This window comes from Oncorhynchus mykiss, chromosome 31, assembly GCF_013265735.2.
Source record: "Oncorhynchus mykiss isolate Arlee chromosome 31, USDA_OmykA_1.1, whole genome shotgun sequence".
NCBI lineage: Eukaryota > Metazoa > Chordata > Actinopteri > Salmoniformes > Salmonidae > Oncorhynchus > Oncorhynchus mykiss.
In genome coordinates, this window is record NC_050571.1 from 13,562,076 (window position 1) to 13,574,474 (window position 12,399).

Consider the following 12,399-nt stretch of genomic DNA (forward strand, 5'->3'; position numbering starts at 1 on the left):
CTGTCCGTTAAGTCCGCCTGTTGGTTGCAAATGATCCATTGGTTTTTAGATTTCAAATGTCCAAATGATCCATTGGTTTTAGATTTCAAATGTCCAAATGATCCATTTGGTTTTTAGATTTAAAATGTCTAAATGATCGCTGCCGGCCTACTCTCCACCACCGTGGATAGTTTGTGGACTTATAAGAGGAGCACTATCCAGCAGGTGTGACCAAACAGTATTTGGAATGTTCCATAAAAAAAATGGAGGATATTTTCCTAATATCTTTATTCATTTAATATTTCTGTGACAATATGGGCTGATATGCTGAAGTGTACTCTGTATTGGCCAGTGAAACACAAACTATTTAGAAATATTGAATAGATGAAATGATCTGTTTGTTATTTTGAGTTTGTACAGTATGTTAGTGTTCGTTGCCAAATCCTTACAACTGAATAATACAAAACAAACACTAAGCTCAAGTCATAACTTTAATTCAGTTATAAAAACTACATATTTACACAGCTTGATAAACCTCTGTAATATACAGAGCATGTAAACTACAGAAAAGTTACGCATTCATAATTACATACAGACATAATATTAATGTTAAAAAAACACACTGTCATTGCTACAGTAGACCATAGTAAAGATGGCCGACATCTTTGTCTGTGTGATGTCTGTAGGACTGATACTATCTTTATGGAGAGTGTCTGTGAGGGTGTGAACAGATCTATCATCATCCTGCTCAGTCTGTGGCTGAACAGCGTCTGTCTGTCTTTCTAACGTTACTGTTTGCACAATCAACATCAACAACATGTCCGTGTCTGTAGGGCTGTCTTTGTGGGTTACCTTTGTGTCTGTCTTTGAAAGGAGTCTATGTCTGTATCTGTGTCTGTGTGACTGCTGTCTGTAGGGCTGTCTTTGTGGGTTACCTTTGTGTCTGTCTTTGAAAGGAGTCTATGTCTGTATCTGTGTCTGTGTGACTGCTGTCTGTAGGGCTGTCTTTGTGGGTTACCTCTGTGTCTGTCTTTGAGAGGAGTCTATGTCTGTATCTGTGTCTGTGTGACTGCTGTCTGTAGGGCTGTCTTTGTGGGTTACCTATGTGTCTGTCTTTGAAAGGAGTCTATGTCTGTATCTGTGTCTGTGTGACTGCTGTCTGTAGGGCTGTCTTTGTGGGTTACCTCTGTGTCTGTCTTTGAGAGGAGTCTATGTATGTATCTGTGTCTGTGTGACTGCTGTCTGTAGGGCTGTCTTTGTGAGTTACCTCTGTGTCTGTCTGAGAGGAGTCTATGTCTGTATCTGTGTCTGTGTAACTGCTGTCTGTAGGGCTGTCTTTGTGGGTTACCTCTGTGTCTGTCTTTGAGAGGAGTCTATGTCTGTATCTGTGTCTGTGTGACTGCTGTCTGTAGGGCTGTCTTTGTGGCTTACCTATGTGTCTGTCTTTGAGAGAAGTCTATGTCTGTATCTGTGTATGTGTGACTGCTGTCTGTAGGGCTGTCTTTGTGGGTTACCTCTGTGTCTGTCTTTGAGAGGAGTCTATGTCTGTATCTGTGTCTGTGTGACTGCTGTCTGTAGGGCTGTCTTTGTGGGTTACCTCTGTGTCTGTCTTTGAAAGGAGTCTATGTCTGTATCTGTGTCTGTGTGACAGCTGTCTGTAGGGCTGTCTTTGTGGGTTACCTCTGTGTCTGTCTTTGAGAGGAGTCTATGTCTGTATCTGTGTCTGTGTGACTGCTGTCTGTAGGCCTGTCTTTGTGAGTTACCTCTGTGTCTGTCTTTGAGAGGAGTCTATGTCTGTATCTGTGTATGTGTGACTGCTGTCTGTAGGGCTGTCTTTGTGGGTTATCTCTGTGTCTGTCTTTGAGAGGAGTCTATGTCTGTATCTGTGTATGCGTGACTGCTGTCTGTAGGGCTGTCTTTGTGGGTTACCTCTGTGTCTGTCTTTGAGAGGAGTCTTTGTCTGTATCTGTGTCTGTGTGACTGCTGTCTGTAGGGCTGTCTTTGTGGGTTACCTCTGTGTCCGTCTTTGAGAGCAGTCTATGTCTGTATCTGTGTTAGTGTGACTGCTGTCTGTAGGGCTGTCTTTGTGGGTTACCTCTGTGTCTGTCTTTGAAAGGAGTCTATGTCTGTATCTGTGTCTGTGTGACTGCTGTCTGTAGGGCTGTCTTTGTAGGGTGTGTCTGTATCTGTGTCTGTGGCCGTTGAGTCGCTATGTTTGATGCATGTTTCTGTTGGCATAGTCTCAGTGTTGTTAGGGTCACAAGGTATTCGGTCTACACTGCCAGTGTCCTCTGTTATTGTAGTGTCTACAAATGCACTGCTTGTTGTTGTATAGTCATTCTGTGTGTGTTCAACGTCTGCTTGACAAGGGCTTGTGTCTGTAGTGTCAGTGTCTTGGTCTATGTGAGTAGCCCATGGGAGGATCTTGTCTGGATTTGAGTTACTGGTGTCTCTGTCTATTTTAAACACATCAGAATCGGCTTCATGGTTATCTGCATTGGTGTGACTGCTGTCCTTACAGTTAGCATCTTTGGAATTTGCTTCTGCAACGATAGAGTGACCACATCCAGTCTCAGTCTCTGCTTCTCTCTTTTTGGTAACTGGATGCTGTTTCTCTGTAGTGTCTGGGTGTCCTATCTCTGTCTCTCCCCTCTCCGTGTCTCCAAGTCCTGTGTGTTGTCCCTCTGTGTCTCCCCTCTCCATGTCTCCAAGTCCTGTGTGTTGTCCCTCTGTGTCTCTCCCCTCCATGTCCTGTAGTCCAGCAGGCTCCAAACTCAGGCTCTGTGCACTGTCCATGTCAATAGCCTCTTTGGGGATAGCATCTGCATGCTCACTGCATCCAGTCTCTGGCTCGGTCTCCTCCATGACTGTGTTTCTCGTCTCCAGGTCTGTATCACATGTTACTACTCCTCTCCCCTCCGTCTCTTCTCTTCCCTCCGTCTCTGTCTCTCCTCTCCCCTCCATCTCTCCTCTGCCCTCCGTCTCTTCTCTTCCCTCTGTCTCTTCTCTTCCCTCTGTCTCTGTCTCTCCTTTGCCCTCCATCTCTCCTCTCCACTCCTCTGTCTCTCCTTCCCTCCCATCTATCTCTTCCAGCCCAGAGAGTTCCCTCCTCAGGCTCTGTGCTCTTTCCCTGTAAGCCTGGCAGAGCAGTGGGTCTGGCATATGGTTGGCATGGATCTCTGCCAGCTTCATGTAGACCACATACAGCGCCTGCGGGTTGGCACGGTCCTCCAGGGCTGCAGCTAGAGCCAGCTGGAAGTAGCCCACCGAGTCATAGGCATCCTGGGGAGAAGGAGGGTGGGGGAGATGGAGGAGAGGAGGGAGGGGGGGTGGAGATATGGGGGGAGAGGAGGAGGACAGAGGTGTTGGGAATAATTGGCCTTTTAGGTAATGTATTCATTAATAGCTTTAAAGGGTTTGTTACTATCTATCAGTGGTGTAAAGTACTCAAGTAAAAATACTTTAAAGTACTACTTTAGTCGTTTTCTGGAATCTGTACTTTTTACTCCATACATTTTCCCTGACACCCAAAAGTACTCGTTATATTTTGAATGCTTAGCTGGACAGGAATATGGTATAATTCAAGTACTTATCAAGAGAACATCCCTGCTTTGTCACGCCCTGATCTGTTTCACCTGTCTTCGTGATTGTCTCCACCCCCTCCAGGTGTCCTTTATATTCCCCAGTGTATTTATCCATGTGTTTCCTGTCTCTCTGTGCCAGTTAGTCTTGTATGTTTCCAAGTCAGCTAGCGGTTTTCCCATTCTCCTGCTTTTTGCATTCTCCTTATTCTAGTCCTCCTGGTTTTGACCCTTGCCTGTTTCTGGACTTTCAGACCATTCTGCCTGCCTTGACCAAGAACGAGCCTGTCTGCCACTCTGTACCTCCTGGACTCTGATCTGGTTTTGACCTTTTTGCCTGTCCACGACCCTTCTCTTGCCTACCCCTTTGGATTAATAAACATTGTAAGACTCCAACCATCTGCCTCCTGTGTCTGCATGTGGTCTCGCCTTGTGCCTTGATATGCTTATCCCTACTGACTCTGATTTGGAGGACTCACTAAACATAAATGCCCCTCCTGACTATCTGTAAATAAAAAAAACAAGAAAATCATTAGAATTTTACTCAAGTAGTATTTTACTGGGTGATTCACTTTTACTTGAGTAATCTTCTGTTAAGGTATCTTTACTTTTACTCCAGAATGACAATTGGGTACTTTTTCCACCACTGCTATCGCTCTCTCCTCGCTCTCTGTCCCCCTCTCTCTCACATGCTGTAGTGATATTCAACTGGAAAGCCTGTACAGGTTAACGAACTACCCGATAGTAAAGACAATCAGTAGTACTTCTGCCCTTCAGAGCCGGGGCCTTCACCTTTAGTTTGTGCAGGGTCAGGTCCCCCAGCCTGCAGTAGAGCTTGGTGTAGTATCTAGCCTCCAGGGGGTGCTGCAGTACAGCAGGGCTGAGAGACAGAGACTTGAGATAGTAGTTCTCTGTCATCTCATACTGCTCCAGACTGTAGTACACTGTAGCCAGACGGTGGTACGCTGCGCGCTCGTTCACACACACACCTGGAGTACAATAACATCGCAGGATGGTTATCTACATGAATGGAATGAACAGATTCAAACCAAGATTAGTAGTCCTGGTTATAGGAAGCAGACCAGTAGCTGGAAGCTAAAGGGTTGCTGCTTCAAATCCCGGTCCAGGTAATAAAAGTGCCCCTCCCTCCCTCCCTCCCTCCCTCCCTCCCTCCCTCCCTCCCTCCCTCCCTCCCTCCCTCCCTCCCTCCCTCCCTCCCTCCCTCCCTCCCTCCCTCCCTCCCTCCCTCCCTCCCTCCCTCCCTCCCTCCTTCCCCACCTCCCTCCCTCCCTCCCTCCTTCCCCACCTCCCTCCCTACATCCTTCCCTTCTTCCCCACCTCCCTCCCTCCTTCCCCACCTCCCTACATCACTCCCTCCTTCCCCACCTCCCTCCCTCCCTCCCTCCTTCCCCACCTCCCTTCCTACATCCCTCCCTCCTTCCCCACCTCCCTCCCTCCTTCCCCACCTCCCTACATCCCTCCCTCCTTCCCCACCTCCCTCCCTCCCTCCCTCCATCCCTCCCTCCTTCCCCACCTCCCTCCCTACATCCCTCCCTCCCTCCCTCCCTCCCTACATTACCTGTTTTGGTACTGATCTGTACAGCCAGAATGGCGTACTGTAGAGCCTCTTCATACTCTTCCTGGGTCATCAGTAGTTCAGTCAGTTTACTCAGCAGTCTGAACTCTGAGTGGACGTCATGGATGCTCCGAGCAAACGGGAGACTGCCGTCCTAAAACAAGAGCAGAGAGCCACCGGTGTTATAATGTGTTGCTTTTAACAGGCTCAGGCCATGGTATAAAGCCTGTTATAAATGTGTGTAAAATGGCACACTAGTCCAATTCAAATCTTATGTGTCACTCATTTTCCAATTGAATTGAAACTATTATACAGTAACTTTGAAATACATGTTACCAATAAGTCATAACAATCTATAATCTCATGGAGGAGATGGACCCTCCCAAACCTAATTTCCTCCTCTGGTGATCAATAAAGTTCAATTCAATAACATCCCCTCATCCACACCCTGTAGAAGGGCAGTGACGCCAGTCTGTTCCTGTGGCCTTTGAAGAAGATATCTCCTGCCTCCTCGTAGATACTCATGGTGAAGCGAGGGTCATTCATCCTCAGGGCTGTTTTCACCGCTGCCTGCAAGTCAATCAGAATCAATCCATAATCAATACACCACCATATTAATCCAATGCTCTGAGGGAACATCTCGTATGGTATTTACATTTTGGAAAATGCCAAAGTACCAGTACTCTAACATGTGGCATATACTTCATTAAACTCGTTGTTTGGCATTTGGATCATGCAAGGCAGGATGTTGTAAACAAGGTTTATAGAGAGACAGATATTGTGACATCATATGATAAAACGTGCTATGAAGATGATAAAATCCAGTGTGATTATAGGTCAGGTATGGGGAGAAGATGGTGATCACTGTGGTTGTTGACTGATAAGAGTCCATAATGTTCATGTTCATGCAGACACACATAGAGAGACTAATTTACTTCCCTCTTTATCTCCTCTTCTATCTTTCACTCTCCTCTTTGCCTTCTCTACTTCTTCTCCTCCGTCTCTCCCCCTCTCTCATGGTGGTACAGGTGAACCAGTTAATCTTTGTGGATGAGGTAATAGATCTCTCTCTGTCCCTTTCTCTCTTCTCACTTTCTCTCTTCCCCCTTTCTCTATTCTCCCTTTCTCTCTTCCCCCTTTCTCTATTCTCCCTTTCTCTATTCTCCCTTTCTCTATTCCCCCTTTCTCTATTCCCCCTTTCTCTATTCTCCCTTTCTCTATTCCCCCTTTCTCTATTCCCCCTTTCTCTCTGGACTCACCTGTAGGTACATGTCCGCCAGTTCGTCTTCATGGATGAGGTAGTAGATGCGTCCCACCTGAAGCCACGTCTCTGACTCTTCCTCTCTCTTCCCCAAGTCAATGGAGATACGCAGACTCTGCTTACTGTAGTCCAGAGACTTCCTTGATGATCTGTTTGAAATGAATAACTTTATTAATCCTCAGACTCTGCTTACTGTAGTCCAGAGACTTCCTTGATGATCTGTTTGAAATGAATAACTTTATTAATCCTCAGACTCTGCTTAGTGTAGTCCAGTGACTTCCTCGAAGACCTGAGAATAGCAAAACAGTAATTCACTCCAAATAAGTTATTGATAGGGAGAGAGAGGGAGATAGAGACACAGCGTGAAAGACAGAGAGAGAGATCAGAATTTAGACAGATATATAAACCTACTTCTCAGTATTGAGGGAGAGGTAGAGACAGACAGACAGATATATAAACCTACTTCTCAGTATTAAGGGAGAGGTAGAGACAGACAGGTATATAAACCTACTTCTCAGTTTTGAGGGAGAGGTAGAGACAGACAGATATATAAACCTACTTCTCAGTATTGAGGGAGAGGTAGAGACAGACAGATATATAAACCTACTTCTCAGTATTGAGGGACAGGTAGAGACAGACAGATATATTAACCTACTTCTCAGTATTGAGGGACAGGTAGAGACAGACAGATATATAAACCTACTTCTCAGTATTGAGGGAGAGGTAGAGACAGACAGATATATAAACCTACTTCTCAGTATTGAGGGCGAGGTAGACACAGACAGATATATAAACCTACTTCTCAGTATTGAGGGACAGGTAGAGACAGACAGATATATTAACCTACTTCTCAGTATTGAGGGACAGATAGAGGCTACTGAGGATCTCTAGATATTCTCCCTCTAGTCTCTTGTCCTTCAGGTCCCTGGACACAGACACACAGTGCTCATAGTAGAGGATACTCTGTCCATACAGCAGCACGTCGGCATAGTGACGACTCAGGACTTTAGCCACCACCATCTGACCTAGAGAGAGAGAGAGAGGACAGAGGACTGATAGTGGCTACTTTTGATTTACATGCAATAATCGTCATTGGTTGTTGTCTTTCATAGTTTGTTGTTGTGTTGTGGTTGAACTAGCGTTAATGTTAGGTTTTGGATTAGGGTTAGGGTTAGGGTTAGGATTAGGGTTAGGGTTAGGGTTAGGGTTAGGATTAGGGTTAGGATTAGGGTCAGGGTTAGGGTTAGGATTAGGGTTAGGATTAGGGTTAGGGTTAGGGTTAGGGTTAGGATTAGGGTTAGGATTAGGGTTAGGGTTAGGGTTAGGGTTAGGGTTAGGATTAGGGTTAGGGTTAGGGTTAGGGTTAGGGTTAAGGTAACTCACTATGGAGGTTCCTGGCCTGGAGGGTTAGGGTTAAGGTAACTCACTATGGAGGTTCCTGGCCTGGAGGGTTAGGGTTAAGGTAACTCACTATGGAGGTTCCTGGCCTGGAGGGTTAGGGTTAAGGTAACTCACTATGGAGGTTCCTGGCCTGGAGGGTTAGGGTTAAGGTAACTCACTATGGAGGTTCCTGGCCTGGAGGGTTAGGGTTAAGGTAACTCACTATGGAGGTTCCTGGCCTGGAGGGTTAGGGTTAAGGTAACTCACTATGGAGGTTCCTGGCCTGGAGGGTTAGGGTTAAGGTAACTCACTATGGAGGTTCCTGGCCTGGAGGGTTAGGGTTAAGGTAACTCACTATGGAGGTTCCTGGCGTGGAGGGTTAGGGTTAAGGTAACTCACTATGGAGGTTCCTGGCCTGGAGGGTTAGGGTTAAGGTAACTCACTATGGAGGTTCCTGGCCTGGAGGGTTAGGGTTAAGGTAACTCACTATGGAGGTTCCTGGCCTGGAGGGTTAGGGTTAAGGTAACTCACTATGGAGGTTCCTGGCCTGGAGGGTTAGGGTTAAGGTAACTCACTATGGAGGTTCCTGGCCTGGAGGGTTAGGGTTAAGGTAACTCACTATGGAGGTTCCTGGCCTGGAGGGTTAGGGTTAAGGTAACTCACTATGGAGGTTCCTGGCCTGGAGGGTTAGGGTTAAGGTAACTCACTATGGAGGTTCCTGGCCTGGAGGGTTAGGGTTAAGGTAACTCACTATGGAGGTTCCTGGCGTGGAGGGTTAGGGTTAAGGTAACTCACTATGGAGGTTCCTGGCCTGGAGGGTTAGGGTTAAGGTAACTCACTATGGAGGTTCCTGGCCTGGAGGGTTAGGGTTAAGGTAACTCACTATGGAGGTTCCTGGCGTGGAGGGTTAGGGTTAAGGTAACTCACTATGGAGGTTCCTGGCGTGGAGGGTTAGGGTTAAGGTAACTCACTATGGAGGTTCCTGGCGTGGAGGGTTAGGGTTAAGGTAACTCACTATGGAGGTTCCTGGCCTGGAGGGTTAGGGTTAAGGTAACTCACTATGGAGGTTCCTGGCGTGGAGGGTTAGGGTTAAGGTAACTCACTATGGAGGTTCCTGGCCTGGAGGGTTAGGGTTAAGGTAACTCACTATGGAGGTTCCTGGCGTGGAGGGTTAGGGTTAAGGTAACTCACTATGGAGGTTCCTGGCCTGGAGGGTTAGGGTTAAGGTAACTCACTATGGAGGTTCCTGGCCTGGAGGGTTAGGGTTAAGGTAACTCACTATGGAGGTTCCTGGCGTGGAGGGTTAGGGTTAAGGTAACTCACTATGGAGGTTCCTGGCGTGGAGGGTTAGGGTTAAGGTAACTCACTATGGAGGTTCCTGGCCTGGAGGGTTAGGGTTAAGGTAACTCACTATGGAGGTTCCTGGCGTGGAGGGTTAGGGTTAAGGTAACTCACTATGGAGGTTCCTGGCCTGGAGGGTTAGGGTTAAGGTAACTCACTATGGAGGTTCCTGGCCTGGAGGGTTAGGGTTAAGGTAACTCACTATGGAGGTTCCTGGCCTGGAGGGTTAGGGTTAAGGTAACTCACTATGGAGGTTCCTGGCCTGGAGGGTTAGGGTTAAGGTAACTCACTATGGAGGTTCCTGGCCTGGAGGGTTAGGGTTAAGGTAACTCACTATGGAGGTTCCTGGCGTGGAGGGTTAGGGTTAAGGTAACTCACTATGGAGGTTCCTGGCCTGGAGGGCTAGGGTTAAGGTAACTCACTATGGAGGTTCCTGGCCTGGAGGGTTAGGGTTAAGGTAACTCACTATGGAGGTTCCTGGCCTGGAGGGTTAGGGTTAAGGTAACTCACTATGGAGGTTCCTGGCCTGGAGGGTTAGGGTTAAGGTAACTCACTATGGAGGTTCCTGGCCTGGAGGGTTAGGGTTAAGGTAACTCACTATGGAGGTTCCTGGCCTGGAGGGTTAGGGTTAAGGTAACTCACTATGGAGGTTCCTGGCCTGGAGGGTTAGGGTTAAGGTAACTCACTATGGAGGTTCCTGGCCTGGAGGGTTAGGGTTAAGGTAACTCACTATGGAGGTTCCTGGCCTGGAGGGTTAGGGTTAAGGTAACTCACTATGGAGGTTCCTGGCCTGGAGGGTTAGGGTTAAGGTAACTCACTATGGAGGTTCCTGGCGTGGAGGGTTAGGGTTAAGGTAACTCACTATGGAGGTTCCTGGCGTGGAGGGTTAGGGTTAAGGTAACTCACTATGGAGGTTCCTGGCGTGGAGGGTTAGGGTTAAGGTAACTCACTATGGAGGTTCCTGGTCTGGAGGGTTAGGGTTAAGCTAACTCACTATGGAGGTTCCTGGCGTGGAGGGTTAGGGTTAAGGTAACTCACTATGGAGGTTCCTGGCCTGGAGGGTTAGGGTTAAGGTAACTCACTATGGAGGTTCCTGGCGTGGAGGGTTAGGGTTAAGGTAACTCACTATGGAGATTCCTGGCCTGGAGGGATATGAGGAGGCCCATCTCAAAACACAGCCTGACATCCTGGCTCCTCCCCCTGTCCTTGTAGCTCCGCCCCAGCCATAGGTATGTCTGGACGTGCTCCTCGTCAACGGGACTCTCCCAGATCTCCAGGAACAACCACAGAGACCTGAGGGAAATACAGTAGGAAACAGTTCCACTCATTCAACGGTTTACAACCATGTAGATACAGACCAGTCTAACTCAGCAGGTTACAACCATGTAGATACAGACCAGTCTAACTCAGCAGGTTACAACCATGTAGATACAGACCAGTCTCACTCAGCAGGTTACAACCATGTAGATACAGACCAGTCTCACTCAGCAGGTTACAACCATGTAGATACAGACCAGTCTCACTCATTCAATGGTTTACAACCATGTAGATACAGACACTAACATTCTAACATGAACTGTAAAGAATTAATCATATTTCAAAAGTAACACTCATGGATGTAAGCATCCACCTACTGTTCACACACACACACAACTGACCCACTGCCCCATCCGCCCCAAACAGCCTCCCTCCTTGCTGACCTGAATAGGAATCGTTCTGCCAGTGTGGGTGCCCCCACGCCCAGTGCCAGGCAGCCCAGGTTGGCGAGGGCCAGGGCCTGGTTCCTCTGGTTGCCACTCTCCCTGGAGATGGTGAGGGCGTGGTGGAGGTGGCTTCCGGCCTCTGCGATGCGACCCTGTCGCCGCAGACACAGAGCCAGCAGGTTGTGGACCACTCCCCTCTGGGTCGGGCTGTCGGTTCCCTGAAAGAAAGGAGAGGAGATAGAGGTATGATTGATTAATTGATTACAAGATCTTTACAAGTCCTGTTAAAAACTACTGTAACATGAGCAGGTGGCAAGGCAGAGCTGCTACCTTGTTCCTTACATCTGACCAGTTATTTCAGAGCTAAACAAGTGTGCAGTGGATGAGGACTAGGGGTCAATGTTGACTATGGTAATGATACTCACAATAGTTTAGAGATATCTGTAATGTAGTTAGTTACCTTTAATAGTTACCTGTAGAGAGTAGTTACCTGTAGACACTGTAGTTACCTGTAGAGACTGTAGTTACCAGTAGACACTGTAGTTACCTGTAGAGACTGTAGTTACCTGTAGAGACTGTAGTTACCTGTAGAGACTGTAGTTACCTGTAGACACTGTAGTTATCTGTAGAGACTGTAGTTAACTGAAGAGACCGTAGTTACCTGTAGAGACTGTAGTTACCTGTAGACACTGTAGTTATCTGTAGAGACTGTAGTTACCTGTAGAGACTGTAGTTACCTGTAGACACTGTAGTTATCTGTAGAGACTGTAGTTACCTGTAGACACTGTAGTTACCTGTAGAGACTGTAGTTACCTGTAGAGACTGTAGTTACCAGTAGACACTGTAGTTACCTGTAGAGACTGTAGTTACCTGTAGGGACTGTAGTTTCCTGTAGAGACAGTAGTTACCACTAGACACTGTAGTTACCTGTAGAGACTGTAGTTACCTGTAGACACTGTAGAGACTGTAGTTACCTGTAGAGACTGTAGTTACCAGTAGACACTGTAGTTACCTGTAGAGACTGTAGTTACCTGTAGACACTGTAGACACTGTAGTTATCTGTAGAGACTGTAGTTACCAGTAGACACTGTAGTTACCTGTAGAGACTGTAGTTACCTGTAGACACTGTAGTTATCTGTAGAGACTGTAGTTACCTGTAGACACTGTAGTTACCTGTAGAGACTGTAGTTACCAGTAGACACTGTAGTTACCTGTAGAGACTGTAGTTACCTGTAGGGACTGTAGTTTCCTGTAGAGACAGTAGTTACCACTAGACACTGTAGTTAGCTGTAGAGATTGTAGTTACCTGTAGACACTGTAGAGACTGTAGTTACCTGTAGACACTGTAGTTACCTGTAGAGACTGTAGTTACCTGTAGGGACTGTAGTTTCCTGTAGAGACTGTAGTTCCCAGTAGACACTGTAGTTACCTGTAGAGACTGCAGTTACCTGTAGAGAGTGCATTTACCTGTAGAGACTGTAGTTACCTGTAGAGACTGTAGTTACCTGTAGAGACTGCAGTTAGCTGTAGAGACTGTATTGACCTGTATTGACTGTATTTACCTGTATTGACTGTATT

General features: G+C 47.0%; 1 protein-coding gene across 4 annotated transcripts in view; it reads right to left on the minus strand.

The window, feature by feature from the left end:
• Window positions 1-457: 457 nt before the first annotated feature.
• The window catches only part of sh3tc2 (SH3 domain and tetratricopeptide repeats 2), a 36,892-nt gene continuing 24,950 nt past the window's right edge, over window positions 458-12,399 (minus strand). For 3 of the 4 annotated variants that reach the window (XM_036969768.1, XM_036969770.1, XM_036969767.1), the window contains 8 exons: window positions 10,819-11,039; window positions 10,245-10,411; window positions 7,245-7,422; window positions 6,396-6,546; window positions 5,584-5,706; window positions 5,140-5,290; window positions 4,353-4,549; window positions 458-3,261 (listed from right to left, as the gene is read on the minus strand). In XM_036969768.1, coding sequence (XP_036825663.1) covers window positions 2,071-3,261; window positions 4,353-4,549; window positions 5,140-5,290; window positions 5,584-5,706; window positions 6,396-6,546; window positions 7,245-7,422; window positions 10,245-10,411; window positions 10,819-11,039 — 2,379 coding nt within the window. In that variant the 3' untranslated portion in view covers window positions 458-2,070. The remainder of the gene's footprint in view (window positions 3,262-4,352; window positions 4,550-5,139; window positions 5,291-5,583; window positions 5,707-6,395; window positions 6,547-7,244; window positions 7,423-10,244; window positions 10,412-10,818; window positions 11,040-12,399) is intronic. The other variant, XM_036969769.1, reaches the window with a different exon arrangement.